This window comes from Aquarana catesbeiana, linkage group LG03, assembly GCF_042186555.1.
Source record: "Aquarana catesbeiana isolate 2022-GZ linkage group LG03, ASM4218655v1, whole genome shotgun sequence".
NCBI classification, from domain to species: domain Eukaryota; kingdom Metazoa; phylum Chordata; class Amphibia; order Anura; family Ranidae; genus Aquarana; species Aquarana catesbeiana.
In genome coordinates this window covers 386928227-386944759 of record NC_133326.1, presented here as the reverse complement: position 1 = coordinate 386944759, position 16533 = coordinate 386928227, and the positions used below count along the sequence as shown (strand labels likewise).

The 16533-nt window shown below is 41.0% G+C and overlaps 1 protein-coding gene across 2 annotated transcripts in view; it reads right to left on the bottom strand.

Annotated features, from left to right (window-relative positions):
• FNIP1 (folliculin interacting protein 1) overlaps positions 1–16533 on the bottom strand; it is a 145161-nt gene that overhangs the window by 24773 nt on the left and 103855 nt on the right. For both annotated transcript variants that reach the window (XM_073620691.1, XM_073620692.1), the window contains one exon: positions 16076–16161. In XM_073620691.1, coding sequence (XP_073476792.1) covers positions 16076–16161 — 86 coding nt within the window. The remainder of the gene's footprint in view (positions 1–16075; positions 16162–16533) is intronic.

The window sequence follows — 16533 nt, the reverse complement described above, 5'->3', positions numbered from 1 at the left end:
TTCCTTTTTGGATAACGGTTTTGTTTAAATCCATACAAGCTGATCATTTTAAGCTCCCCTGTCATGGGTAAATGGTTTGTCTTAACCCTCTAACTGCCATATTTACTGGTTAGCTTGGCCTGTTAAAAGTAAAAAAAACAGACTTGCTGGCTGGATGAAAATAAAAGAAGCAAGAGACTAAAACAAATGCAGCCATCGCATCTAAGGATTTGTACTCCACAAGACAAACATTTTTGGGGGTTAGATACACTTTAAGTTAACAAATCAAAGGTATAACCTAAAGCTGAACTTTTGCATTCAAAAGAAAAATTGCTAGCAGAAATCCTTTTATTGCAGAAGAGACTTTTCTGCAATAAAAGCATCTTACCTGCTTGCCAGAAAATCTTCTGAATGTACACTAAACCATGCACAGTCCAAGCATCTTCCAGATGCTAGAATGAACGCACTTCCATGCACATAGACATCACGGGCCTAAATGGTGGCTGAACAAGCCAAACCTGGAAGTAGATCGCAGGAAGGGAGCTTGCATACGTCACACCGCTGTAGAGGAGGCAAGTACCGGTCACTTTAGCTCCCCCTAAACTCCATACTTTCTTTATTAATCAATGGCTAAAGCAGTACAAGACTCTACTACTAAAATAGCAAATCACATCATATGTGCAAGTGCCTGATTTTTTTAAACCTTTTGTCCCCTCATGAAAACTTTTTTTGAACCAAGATGGAAGAAGAAAAAAAAAAATCAACCTGAGCCAGATGCCATAAAATGCTATAATTTACCTTAGTCATGCTTACCCCCCTGCCAGAGCCATCTTAAATTCTTATGCAAGTTCCAACATTCTGACTGCTGCTAAGTCACAGCACTGAGGCCTGACCACAAGTACCCAGTATATAGAAGTTGTGGGTGGGGTGAAGTGTTTTTGTGGACTGGGCAGCAGATTTAGGCAGTAGGAAAATGTAATCTAAGGAACACAATGGTGCCCACTAAGCAACATCCGACTTGCTTCAGGTTTCCTTTCTCCAAAAAAATGACTTGAATACTATTTTAGATGAACTCCAGATCTTCACAACTTCTTGATGTTGTTTTTAAAAATGGAACTGTTGAAATATTTAAACACGGCTGAATAACACTTACCTATTTTCCTGGCTATGGAAAAGCAGTTAAATGTACCCGGGACCCTTAAACTGTGTCTGTGCCCACCCTCAACTATATCCCATTGACAGAGAAAAGAGGAGGAGGAGATATTTTGCCGCATGTCACATCTGGACTTTTTGCTCCCAATTAAAGCCTGGGTTCACACTTGTGCGGTGCAGGATACTGCATGCGATTCACACAAAAATTGCACCACATTTTGTATGACTCAAAACGCCTTCCAAAATGGTGCAAGACTCTTTTTTGCTGCACTTGAATCAGATCGCATGGGTTTTCACACCCATGCAATTCGATTCTGCCAATCGCACTGTGTTTTTTCTTCATTGTGAACCTAGACTAAATGTACTGAATGTTATGGCATGCTGAAAAGGAGAAATTAACAAACGAAAAAACAAAAATGTCATTTTTCTAGGTTTTTCTGTAAACAATAGCTTGGTCTTTTACATAAAGCATTATAGATTTTCTCAAATTTTAGTGTAATCCTGACTTGTGTATACTGGATTCTAGGAGTATTATTCTCCTTCTCATCCATGATTTCAGAAGTATACGATTCATCAGAGAGCTTAAAGTAGAACTATAGGCAAAACTTTTTTATTTTGGATAACATGAAAGAGGGTTGTAACCCCTGAATATTTTTTTTTTCATCCGTGTCCCATTGGGGAAATTTACCTTCACTTCCTGCCCCATAGGCAAAATAAGTAGTAAGAAGAAATCCCTACAAATTATGGGAATCCATTCGGCCCTCCTAGGTCATCAAAACTAGTATCCCCATTGAATATTTCCCCTCTATTACTGTTCTGGGGACAACCCCTACTTTGGGATTTTTTTTTTTTACTTTCATTTTTGATAATGGTAAACAAAACAAACAGAGAAGTCGGATCTCCCTAAAGGGGGCAGAGGTAGAAATAAAAACCCAACCTGTTTTAAATCATCTCCACTCTGTCCAAAACTAAATAAAAAAAAAAAAAAGTTTTGCCTTTAGTTACATTTTAAATGATTTTGGTTCTTGAAGAAGCAAATTAAATCAATATTTATTATAACAAATGGTTAAACAGCAGGTCAGAGCTCCAGAATGATACGACTGCATGACTTGTGAAGCACATGTGAACCGGTGGCAAGGTGGAAAGAAAAAGACTGGGAGATAGCTGTGTGGATTGAGGAAAATTTTTCCATGACACACACATACTCTTTTTGAGCACTTCCTGGTATCATTCCAAGTAAGAGGATATAGTAAGTTCTGGCCAAGCATTCATAGTATGTGTATTGGAAAATTACTCCCCTCAACTGATGACACAAACATGCAACTACAAACCATTTTACTCTGCAACAATAAAGCTCCATTCATACTATAACAGCTCTTGAACTCGCAAAACTACCCATTTATTCACACGTACATAAAATGTGCAAAAAACACAACGCTGAACTTTTTTTTTCACTAGAGCTGAATGAAATGATCAATCTCAGCATAGATCATACCACTATACCATGTTGCTCTGTTGTCTGCAGATTACCTGATATTCTGGGTTTAGTATTGGCTTTGTACCATGTGACACTCTGTATATCCTGACTCTGTCCCTTCCACAGCCACTTCCTGCAGGAGCTAGAGTCTACAGCTCTGATGGTGGGTGGGATTGAATACATCCCAATTAGCATTCAATGCCACACAGTCACACCTACAAAACAAATGGCCAAACTAAGGATGGGCTCAGGCGTGTTCGTAGCTCCACATGCCTGAGCCCACAAGGAAGCTTATGCTGTGCAGCGCTAACTGAGCCCATCCTTAGGCCAAACCTCCCAAGTCCCACATCACAGCATTATTCAAGAAGGAAACTTCTTCATACACAGCCTGTTCTGGGCAGGATTGAATGGATCACAATTAGAATTCAATCCTCCCCAGGTAAATATGCAGAGCAGTGTGAACACAGAGTTTCACCCCTCTGATCCCTCCCTCCCAGAGCCCTGCTTTCTGTGAAGTGATTCATTTACATATGAAGGAAACACCTTCATAATAACCTCCCATAGTCCTTCCTCTGTAGTCTTGCAGTAATCCATTATTCTTTGGCATTATTAAACCTCAGTACACAACACAAGTTATCTTGATGCTATCATCTTATATTGTAATACAACATAAATATTACCAACAAATTAACTGTGAAAAACAAACCTCATCATTTAAATAAAGTGCTCCGGTGCATAAAAATTTTTAAACATCAAAAAAGTGCAAAAATATTAAGTGTTCCATTTCATTATTGAACATAACAGTCCATATAAAAGTGTCTACCATATTTATCGGCGTATAACACGCACTTTTTCCCCCTTAAAAATCAGGGGAAAATCGTGGGTGCGTGTTATACGCCGATCCCTGACGATCTCCACTGATTGTGAGCGGAGCGAGCGCCAGCGATATACACATAGCCGAGTGTACTCGGCTATTCTCGGCTCTACTCACAGTCAGGGGCGGGACTGTGAGAGAAGCCGAAACTAGCTGATTACACTGGGCTATGTGTTTTTTTTCGGCGTCGCTCGTTCCTCTCCTCTCACAATCAGTGGAGATGGGCGGGACTGCGAGAGGAGCCGAAACTAGCAAAGAGACTGGCAAGGCTGCAGAGGCACTGGGCAAGGCTGCAATGATGGACAAGGCCGCAGATGGACACTGATAAGGCTGCATTAATGGGCATTTAAATGTAAGTTTTTTCCTTAAACTTCCCTCCTAAAAGTTTTTTCCTTAAAATTCCCTCCTAAACTTGGGGTGCGTGTTATACGCCGAAAAATACGGTAATTGCTGTCCAATGCTGTTCCTCTGCAAATCAATCAGTGACGTCACTTTACAAAGTGCTCTGTGCTTTAAGTGCAAATATATATATATATATATATATATATATATATATATATATATATATATATATATATATATACACATACACACACACACACACACTCTTCTGTGCTTCTAGTCCTCCACTGTGCTTATGCACCACCACACTTGAAAACTCACCAAATTACATTGGGAGTTATTTACTGAAGGCAAATCCACTTTGCACTACAAGTGCAAAGTGCACTTGAAATTGCACTGAACGTGCAGTCGCTTTAAATCTGACGGGTAGATCTGAAATGAGGGGAAGCTCTGCTGATTTTCTTATCCAATCATGTGCAAGATAAAATGCTGTTTATCATTTTCCTTGCATGTCCCCCTCGGATCTACAGCGACTGCACTTCCAGTGCAATTACAAGTGCACTTTGCACTTGTAGTGCAAAGTGGATTTGCCTTTCGTAACTAACCCCCCCCATGTCATGTTTTGGAGTGGCCAGTCAGTCTAGACCATAGACATGCTGTGGAATGTCCTCAAGTGTGCCCTTCACACCAGACATCCTACAAATGTGTCTGAGCTGAAGCAGTTTTGTAAAGAGGAATGGTCACAAATTCATCCTGAACCTTGTGCAAGTCTGATCCAGAGCTAGCAAAAGTTCTTGCTTAAAATAATAGCTGCCAAAGAAGGTTTGACCAGCTATGAACTCTCCACATATTAGCATTTACATTTCTGTACACCTTTTTCCATCTTAGGTTTAGTAAATACACCCTTTTTGTGTAAATGCATACTTTCTTGCAGATTGCTTATATTACATAGTCCGTGTGACAACTTAACAGCACTGTGTAGTACTTCTCACTAACATGACAAACACTTTAAAGAGGGTCTACACTCAAATTATAAGGCTACTCTGTTCTGTAATTCCTGTACATTGCAGCTAGATAATGGTACAAATTGAGCTCCATGTATGGCTGGCTTATAACAACACATTTTGAAGTAAGGACATGCAATTTCAGCAATTCTTTCTTCAGTTGTCAGTTTAATGGACCAGTATACATTTAAGAAGATTTCCACTATACAACAGAGGGAAATACCGTATTTATCGGCGTATAACGCGCACTTTTTTCTCCTTAAAATCAGGGGGAAATCGCGGGTGCGTGTTATACGCCGATCCCCCGCTGACTGAGCGGAGCGATCGCCGACCACGTTTTGAAAATGGTGCCGCCGGTGCCGAAATACACAGAGCCGGTCCTCGGCTCTTCTCGGCCACTTTCGGCTTCACTCGAGCGCCGCCCGAACCTAGCCGAGTGTACTCGGCTAGGTTCGGCTAGCTCCGCTCACAGTCACGTCCATCCCGGGCGGGACTACGAGTGGAGCCGAAAGTGGCCGAAAGTGAACGAGAGCCGCCGAGAAGAGCCGAGGACCGGCTCTGTGTATTTCGGCGCCGGCAGCGCCATTTTCAAACTGCAGTGACACTGACATGTCACTGCAGTTTAACTGCAGCCTGGGCAAGGCTGCAAAAGGACACAAAAGCTTCAGATCTGCACTGGCAAAGCTGCAAGGCTGCAAATGGACACTGATAAGGCTGCAAATGACACCAAGGCTGCAAATGACACCAAGGCTGCAAATGACACCAAGGCTGCAAATGACACCAAGGCTGCAAATGACACCAAGGCTGCAAATGACACCAAGGCTGCAAATGACACCGGACAAGCATGCAGATGGACGCTGTGCAAGGCTGCATTGATGAGCATTTAAATGTAAGTTTTTTTCCTTAAAACATTTTTTTCCTTATAATTCCCTCCTAAACTTGGGGTGCGTGTTATACGCCGATAAATACGGTATATAATATTAAGCTGACTAAAAACTGTACATTTTTTTAATTTCACATTAAAAAAAAAATGGGAGAAAGGCAAAACCACAATAACATTTTGTCATTAGAAAAGGGCTCATTGTTATTTTTGCAAAGACAGAGCTTACAGGCCGTCAACATAAAACCATCTGAAATTGAAGTAGAGATTCTGAAATGACAGCTGCACATTAACTGCTCTTAATTTTTTATTTAAAATAATTTTAATTGTAATTTTTTATCTAAAATACTTGTTTTAAGCAATTGGCAAAAACAATATAAAACATATTAAAACCCTCCCCTGCGTTTATTTTTATCCTTTCCTATATGGTTAGTCATTACAAAACTGAACAAATGGAAATGCTTTATGTAAACCAACTACTTGTGAAATCCATTACTCTAGAAGCTGTTAAAATGTGTTTGCAACGAGCAAATAGACTGAGTCTTGTGATACATTATTTACTATTCTGGTAACCCTGGCTGAATCTGCTGCTGATAGTGTTGCCTCCAAGACAGATCAGATTGCACTGGCTGCTGTCCAGCAGACATGTGACTGCAATAAAGGGAACCCTCCATAGCAGAAATGAGCGTATTAATGGCTCACAGACCAAGGACACAGCATAGACAGTGTACACAGCACACACCCTATTCCCTATTGATACAGACATCGTTTACCAGTACGTCTGTTTTGCATGAACGAAGCATAGAGTCTTTAATTGTCATTTGAGATGAATTTACTAGTCACTTCTGCTAAATTTGCTAAAACTTTTTCTGTGGGAATTATTATACTGAACAATTCATGAGCTTATATATAAAAAAATAAAAATCGGCCTATAAAATCTCTGTACAATCTTTACATTTACCAACAACTATGTAGTGTAGGAGACCAGATTAGCCTTCCTTAAAGGGGTAGCAAACTCCCTTAAGGTGATTTTTACCTATAGGTAAATCTATAATAAGGCTTACCTATAGGTACAGTAAATATCTCCAAAATGTACACTGTTTTGGAGAGATTTACTTTAGATGCAGCCGGTAACGTCACCAGTGCACGTGCTCAAAAGGATCGGCATAACCGTCCTGTGCCGTAAACTGACTCCCGCACACATGTGCTAATATGCCGTTCATACTAGCACATTATGACTTAAACTGGAGGGCCCAATTTTTTTATTTATTTTTTTGCTGCAGTTTACTACCGCTTTAACCAGGATTCTTTGACACCCTAGGGTTCCTCTAGAGCGGGGGTCAGCAACCTTTAGATCCCAGACAGGTGACTGGTAGATTATGGTCTGGGCTTGCTGACCTGCCATTCCGGAGCATCAAACAGAGTGCAATGCAGAGGGACTACTTGTAAAGCTGGATCTGTAGTAAGGAGCAAGAGCCACATAAGCCGATGCCTCCTCTGTAGTGCTGGCCCCTGTCCCATGCGTAGTGATACCAACTACACTCCACCTCTTATCCTGGCTAGTTGTCTCCAGGTGGGTGCCAGCAGCAGGGAAGAAGAGATCTTCAGGTCAGTGTGAAGCAATACACTGAGCATAATAGTATAGGGCTGCTTTACTATTATGCACTGCCGAATGCCATGAAGGGCTCATTCACAAGTGCTTTTCTGAAAAGAGTGTGTTTGACAGGTGGTGAGGAAGTGATATGTTGACTCCTTACCACCTGAATAATGATTGCTGTGCAATGCATGAGCTTGCGACACGGTAGTACGGCAATTTGAAATTGAAATCGGGAGTCAGGAGGCGACACTGTGTCCAGTGATCTTTGACTTCTCCCATGTTGTTCAGGTAGATCTCCACCTCTCTGCCTACCCCTGATCTAGAGGATGCTCTGAGCAATGATCAATTTCAGACTCTTTGATAACCACTAATGCCAAATTACCTTTTTAGCCATTTGTAAAGAAAGCATTCTTCCCACTTACCACTAGTGTAATGGGGTCCTTCTCCTCTGGCTACCAATATAAGGGTGCACTTCACAACAAACCACCAGTGTAAGGGGACACCTCTAGCACTGATCAACAAAGTAAGGGAGCCCTATATTGACCACAAATGGAATGGGCTCTAATGTGGGGGAACACTACAATTTTCACTGCCTGTATTTCTTTTTTGTCCATATTTATACATTTCATTATAATTACTGAAAATACAGCTCCAGATTTTAAATATGCATTGTCATATTTATTTATTTTTAAATCTCAGTTTAATGATCATACTAATGTCCTGTGAGCTGAAGCTAAAGTATATATTAGCAGGGGCTTCCAAGGCCTGAAAAGTATTGATTTAGTAATATGGAATTGCCTTCTTTCCGGTTAAATAAAATATTTGAAAAAAAAAAAAAAAAGTTAAGAAAGGCTGATGGAACTAAACAATCCATTCAATCTGCATCCAATCAATCAAGCAGGTCTTCACACTACATAGTTGTGATTACATCATACAGTCACACATAAAGCTCACGGATGGCCAGTTTGCAGCTGCATAAACCGTGTAGGTGTGAATGGGGCATTGATGAGCATTATGTGCGACTGTAAACTGCATTAAACTTGCAGGCAGGATTTTTTCCAATTCATCACATGATTTGGGTGCGAAGAGTTAGAAAAAACCCTGCTTGGATGTTTAATGCAGTTTTCAGCAATAGTTGCCCAATACAGGCAGCTGGAAGATCAATAAAATTACGAGAGAGCGCTCGCTAGCGCCCTCACAGTTCATTGAGAAATACAGGTAGTCAACCGCAATGTATGACAGTACTTGTAGTCCATTTACTCACAGGAGACTGTGAATGGGTGGCGCAGTTCTGTGGGTGTTTGAATGCTGATTTCAAATTGTGACAGCTGGTGAGGGGAGAAGATCCCCACCCATTTTCACATAGAAGGGGTGGGGTCAAGTGCCAAATACCCTAAAATACAGGGTACATACATTAACATGTAACACATTCAGGAAAGTGAACTTAGCCTTTAAATGAATGCACTATTTCTTGACATTCCCCTACATCATATACAATGGTATGACTCTACTGCATCTCCAGGCATACGAAAGTAAATGTCTGTTTTCCATTATTGTTTTAACTGTTCTACATAGTGTACATCAATCTGGCGCCAATACCAAGACTGACATGGTATACATATAATATTTAAATCATTACATTAGACTTCTTAATAGCCCACAGTCATTACCAGGTCTTTGACAGACATGGTATATGCAATGTGATGTGTAAGGAATCTGTAAACTCTGACATGGAACAATACTTGTTATGACTGCTTCGCACACGTGTTCTGCCTCATCTAGCCAATGCTTCAGGTTTTCTCCTCTATACGGCCTATGTCTACTTAGGCTACTAATTATTTTTAGCAGAGCTAATTATTTAATCAGTGAATGGTAACAGCGACTGACTCAGCCACATACCAAGACTCCCACATGTCAAAATGGGGCACCTGCTCTACACCAAGATTAGGGCAAGAAACCTGACCACTCATGAAATTAGCTTCTTTTACTCTCATTTAAAGTAGATGTGAACCCTAACGTAATGACAGTTTTCAAAAGAAATGCGTATTAAAACAAATTATATTTTCTAAGTACAGTGGAACCTCGGATTACGAGCATAAGTAGTATGCTCGTAATCCAATGTACTCGCATATCAAAGCGAGTTTTGTCATTGAAGTCAATGGAAATTAAAATAATTTGTTCCGCATTGACTTCAATGGGATGCAAGAGGCGGGGGGGGGGGGGCGCCGGAGAGCTTCGGAAACGGCCAAAAAGGCCCTAGCACACTTCGGCTGACCTTGGAAAGACTCCGTTCACGAGCCTTTCCGAGGTTTGCCGAGGTCAGCCGAACTGTCCTCGGGCCTTTCCGTGCATTTCCGGACGCCGACGATCGGCGCTGTTCGGCTCCGGCGCCCCCCACCTCAGGCCAAAAGCGGTACTGCACACTGCTTTTGGCCTGAATCCTGCTCGTTTTGCGAGACAACACTTGCAAACCAAGTTAGGATTTTTAGAAATACAGTGCTTGTTTTGCGAAACGCTTGTTAACCGTGTTACTCGCAAACCGAGGTTCCACTGTACGGGTTTGTTTTTTTTTTGTTTTTTTTACCTTTATTCCATATTCTGCTACTGCTCATTGTCATTGATCATCTGTAGCCATTCTGCAGCCACTTTGTCTAAATGCAATCTAGCAACGGCTACAGTGGACCACGTCTGCACAATGTGTATTTAAAAACCACTTGTAGTCTTTGAAAGCCTGTGTGACAGGTGACATCACATGAGGACAGAGCATTGTCAACTAAGGCCCCTTTCACACTTGTGCGACCTGAAAGTTGCACAATATTGCAGCGATTTTGATGTGACTTGAAGCAATACCTGTATAATCTTGAGGTCTATGGACCTCAAGTCGCATCAAAGTCAAACCAAATTAGTGCAGGGACTACTTTGAAGCCGCACAGATATGAACGGTATTCAATGGAAATCATGGGGTAAGACTTGTAATGCGACTTTGCAGTCCTAAGCCTGAGGACAAGTAGCACAAGTGTAAAGGGGACCTTATAAAGAGAAGTGTCTGAACTAGGACCTTCCTGGCAGGACACCATGTACTATTTTAATGAAAGAGGCAGGTTTAAAGATTTTGAAAATATTACTTTTGAAGTTGCATCCACATGATTAAAAAAAAAAAGGAAAAGCTTTAGGTAACTGGGATTACATACGCTTGAAGTGAATAGTGATGTCTCTCTTCGTAACCAGACATCTGTCTTGCAAAGTATAGAAAACTAAAGTCACCATTTAACTGCCTGATGTAGTCTAAACAATTTCCTTCAGTCGCTCCAAGATTCATGAACTGGTCATAACATGTTCATATGAAATGGAATACTGTTTTAACATATAGATTTTAAAGCAGTATTAAACCCAAAAGCAAACATGTATTATACTGCAGATTACCAATTCTTAGATGTGATGGCTGCATTTGATTTCTTTTTTAGGCTTTTTCTTTTTTCACCTGATCTGGCCAGCAAGTCTGTTGCTTTACAAAAGAACAAGCTCACCTGCTGATGTAGCAATTAGAGAGATGAAACAAACCATTTAAACACTGACAGGGGTGCTTACAATGACCACTTTTATTTATGTAAAACCTTTTCCCAAAAGGAAAAAAAAAAAAAAAAAACTGTACCTGTAATTGCTTATAAAGAACTAGCTGGAGTTTGGCTTCAATTTGTTAATGCATCTAAATATGCTAGAGCAGTGGTCATCAACCCTGTCCTCGGGCCCACTAACAGGCCAGGTTTGCAAGATAACTGCAATACATCACAGGTGATATCATTTGCTGCTCAGTGATTGCAGTATTCTAGTCTGTATCTCCCCAAGGTAATACATAAAACCTGGCCTGTTAGTCCCTGAGGACAGGGTTGATGACCACTGTGCTAGAGCATTTAACACTCCCCTCCCCAAAATGGATAATCCTGCTTTCCAAAGGTGCCCCTGTTGCTCCTTCAGCCAGTGGGGGGGGGGCACTCTAATACAAGAGGTGGGTTACTGGCTGATCACCAGGTGAACACAGAGGAATAAACAAAGAATACGAATGCAGCTACACAAAAAATGACTGGTGAGCTGCAATAATATTTTATTTTTGGTTTGGGGTTTAATACCGCTTTAAGGGCTTCTGAGGTTAGTGGATGCTTGAAGTTGCCTGATTATTTTGTTGGTAGTGCATTCATACACCTCGTGAGTAGCAGAGCTCAGTTCCTAATAAACAACATGTGATGTGATCTGTGCTAAGGTAAGAAGCAGAATTCTGGGCATCTACCTATCTCCTCTTAAGGGAATTTCTGGTTGTATAGATCAGAGGCCAAGTGCCCTTGACCTTAATAAACACCGCCAGCCAAAACCCAGACCGCCTGAGACCAGGCTTCTGCCACTGATCACAAATGAAACTAGTTTAAATTTAGAGGCAGATTATGGGAAACAGGACTCCAAGCCTAGCTCTTGCCAACACATTGACTGTAAACTTAAGAGGAGGAATTTGTACACCTGCTACCCATATGTTCAATTTCAAAAGTGGAGCAGAGACTTACAAATACAACTCTTCACATACAGGCACTTTTGATTTTATACATTTAAGATAGATACAGCTACATCAGATTTACCTCTAGTCTAAGTGAGTAAATATCATTTTAAAGCAGACCTCTCATTTAACATTTTTTTATCTAAACATACATAAAATGAATCGCTGAGCTGTTATAAAAATAAAATGCAGCCTTTGTTGCAATTCTTGCTTTGTCTCCAGCACAGTTGAATGATTGAATCAAACAAATAGCTGGTCATTTGATAGCTTCTTCATTTAGGAACTTTACTGGTGCACTACAGCAACAGCATAATCCATATGTGCCAACGCATTTCATCCAAAGCCTACCTCATAGCAGGAGTTAAGAAAATACAGCTGCCAGTAAATATTCGTTTTAACCAACTTCACAGTCAAGTAAAAAAGTGGAAGAATGTACAATAGGAGTCGTTTTGGGATGTACTGAGTCTTAGGTTGAGAGGCAAGAACAATAATATGGCCTCGAACAGGGCCGAACTATCTATATTTTACAGATGTGATCTATCACTAGGAGAGGAATGTATAATGGGGGGAGAAGTTAACAGTAGAGGAAAAAAAGAAAAGGTAGGGTAGAAAGGAAAGGACCATTGGGATATGTCATTTAAATTACATTACAGGGAATACAGCAGGACAAGGGGTAAGACCCAAGTGGCAATATGAGCAGAAAATTCAACAAGGAAGCTTCACAAGCAAATATTAGAACCCCCGAACACCAGATAAATCGCAAACATCCACAAACATCCACAAACATGGCAGTCAAAGTCCTCTTTTGGAAAACACTACTAATGCATTTCACAAAGTCAGGGCTTAGTCTTAGAGATCTCTACAATTAAGCATTGATTAGGTGAAATGCATTACAGGGGGCAGTCCTAGGTCACGGACTGTCACTGCTATGTTTGTGGATACTTTACAATAACCTGTGTGGACATTTGTGATTTTATTCGATGTGTGGCGGCTCTGATCTTTTCATCTAGACCAAAGATGGCTTGGCTTGCACTTAGCACCTAGGGTTTGAACAGCAGTGGAGAGAAGCTACCCGGAGTGGAGAGTTTTTTCAGTTTAGAGGGTTTCTTCAATTTAATGTAATCCAAAAGAAAGCTTCACAATTGAGTATTTCAGCCCATCAGCAAATACTAGCAACTAAAATACCTTACTCTAGCTCACTTTTAATATCGCTAAACAGAATGCTGTATACCAGTGGTCATCATCCTGTCCTCAAGGCCCACTAACAGGCCAGATTTGCAAGATAACTAAAATACATCATAATTTGCTGCTCAGTGATTGCAGTATTCTAGTCTGCATCTCCCCAAGGTATTACATAAAACCTGGCCTGTTAGTGGGCCTGAGGATAGGGTTGATGACCACTGCTGTATACTGATGGTGAAAGTTCTAACAGAGCAAAAAGTCCTTTGTAGTCTCAATGACAAAGTAACAGGATTTATGATTAAAGCATATGATCAGACTTCCAATTATAAATATCAATTTTATTTTTTGCTTTTGTGAACCTTGCAGAAAGAGTGCTTAAATAAATCTCTATAGAGGCGAATGTTTCGCTATCACATGTCTGTAAAAAAAATGTGACCAGAACTGCAAATCTATGCATCTCATGACTTAGTCAAGTGCTGATTTTATGCCTTTGAGACAAAAGCATTCAGTGAAAACAAAAGGAAACCAAAATGCTGGTTTAGCTTTCTTCAATCACCAATGGCCAAACTGGCACTTAAACACCATAACTAAAATGTAATTTACTAAACAATTTTTTTTTTTTTTTAAACAAATGTGTTATACTTACCTGCTCTTTGTAATGGTTTTGCACAGAGCAGCACCCATCCTCCTCTTCTCGGGTCTCCAGCCGGCGATCTGGCTCCTCCCCTCTGTCGAGTGACCTCATAGCAAGCTGGTTGCTATGGGGGCACTTGGGCATGCTTCCTTCCGAGCCCCAGTGTGTGTGTGTCCATAAGACACACAGAGCATGGCTCGGCCTTGTGCCCGCTTCTTCCTCACTGGCTACAATTTACAGCAGCAGGAGCCAATGGCTCCCACTGCTGTGTCTGAGCCAATGAGGAGGGAGAGAGCTGGGGGAGCAGCTGCTCTCATGCACATCGCTGGATCGAGATCAGGCTCAGGTAGTTATAAGAGAAGGCTGGAAGGAGAGCTGCACACAGAAGGGTTTTTACATTTAAGCATAGAATGCATGAAGGTAAAAAAGACCTTCAGCCTTTAGAAACACTTTAAGCTTTGGCATTTTAAATGCCAAGTTCACCTTTTTAAAAAAAATGTAAAAAAAATGCACATTTCTTTTGCGGGGGCAATATCAGGCTCCTGCGGTCTCCTAGGATAGCGGTCTGCCTGCACATCATATGGACAGGCAGTTAACTGAAAGCAGCACCCTTGCAGTTCATTAAGGACAACAGACCCACCAACAGAATCTGGAGTTTTGCAGAGCTACAAACAGAAAAAGGGGAGATATTTGACAGGTAAGGAAACATGCAGGAGGCATGTATATCCTTAGAGATAAGCACTATGCCAGTCATTTAGCAATGATGAGTGGGTTTACATCCACTTTAAGGCTCAAGTCTCCTTGTCTTTGAGAAGCAGCGGGAAGTACCAAAGACTCCCAGCCAACAGTTCTCAAGAGAGACAGGGACTGGTTAATATAAAATACTGATCAAGAGGTCTGGTTACACTCCCTAACCTGCCTCTGTAAGTATAAGAAAACATGCTTAGGAAATTTTGGTGTGCTTTTTTACATTTCAGTTAAAGGAGAAGTACAGCCAAAGCTCGTTTAGCTGTACTTCTCCTATTGAACACAGGAGTGCAATTCGTTTTGCACTCCTGCGACCAGTTTTCACAGAAATCAGTCCAGGCACCACGTCATCCCAACAATGGGAGTCTGGATCTGCCAGGTGCCTGGCCTAACACCCGTCTCAGGCTCTTAGCGGGCCACTGAGAGCCTGAGACGGCCGCTCCCCGCCCCTCCACAGCCCAGTGCTCCAATAAGCGAGCAGAGCGGAGAGCTGCTGATTGACAGTAATCAGCTGTCTGCGTGGGGAGCTATGAGAACCGAGCCATCTGTGGTGTTCAATCGCTCGGTTCTCAGTGCAGAGGCACCGAGGGACCAATGCAGCATCCACCTAGGCAAGTAAGATTATGGAAAAACCCCCAAACCCATACTTCTCTTTTAATAGATTATGCCTACACATTTAACCATCCTCCTTGGTCTAAGGCCAGATTTAAATAGAAGACAAGAGATCAGACAAGCAAGTAAAGGAGTGTCTCATAGAAATGTGGTTGGCAGAAACCTCCAATTTGACTTTTCAACAGAATACATAATAGTAAAACTACTTCTATTATTATTTAAAAGTTGGTCATTCCATCACAAGCAACTAGATTATGTGGTAGACAAAGAGGTAATTGTGATGTACTCAAGAGTCCAGAAAACAGTCCCTTCCTTTTCCGATTACCACAGACTAGGATTAAATTATATACAATTACACACAACCACTGTATAACCACTAATGCAGTGTTTGTATTAATTCTCTGTTCACACATCTGGACTACTGATCTCAGATATGTCCACTTGTAGAACTTAAAGTGAATGTAAACTTCACATATACCCAGTGAAGTGAACAGCCTCAGGTGATACACAGAGATTAAACAAATCCTCCTACATAAGTTTACATGTATATCTGCTGTCAACTTGCTATATTCTTTAGAAAGTGCAGATCGTGTTAGAATTTTCTCTTCCTGTTCAGCACTGGAAGTGAAGTCTGGGCATACACTGTGTAACAGCTGATTGGAGGAAAGGCACCCCCCCCCCCCCACACACACACACACACTCTCTCTCTACATAGGCAGAGGCTTGCAGAGCTGTGCTGTGAAAAGACCAGCTCTCTGCTAATCTATTTATAGCAACCTCCCCAGACACAAATTTCAGGCAGGTTTTATCTCCTGTGTCGGAGAGCTTGTCAATACTTATCATGCTGATAACAGAAAAACGGAGCAGCAGAAAGACACAGGACTTAGAGCTTTGGAAAGAGATAAGAAAACACTACAGATATATATGCACGGGTCAAATTTCATGAATCAGGTTTACATCCACTTTAATATGTACTTCCAAGTCACAGCTCCAACCCACAGGGGTGACTTGGTCCCTTATGATTAAGGCTACACTTAAAACACTACACTTACCGAAATTCATTCAAGGCCTCCACAATCCTATTGTAGGCCATGCTTCTCTGGCTGGCATCTGCGGATCTGCGACTCATTTTCATTGCCTTTTAAGGAAAAATATATCATAGATATTAAAAAACTGGATTATATATTTTCTTAAACATGTTTACCCAGGTGAAGGCAAATGTTAATTGAGCTTCTTTAAACACAGCAGCTATTTTATGAATATTCTAAACCATTCTAATTAAAAAACAACTTAAACCAATTGCAGTTTAAAGTAATGAATTTTCTTGTCATCACTTTTAGGCTTCATGTACACAGGATGTTTTTACAACCTCTCCTGAACGATTTAACTTGACAGATAGTAACCCACGTTTAAAATGTCAGTTTTGCTGCATTTACATGCCGTTTTTCTACATTTGCGTTTAGAAGCGTTTTAAAAAATCATTGATCTATTTTTTTTTTTTTTTCAAAAT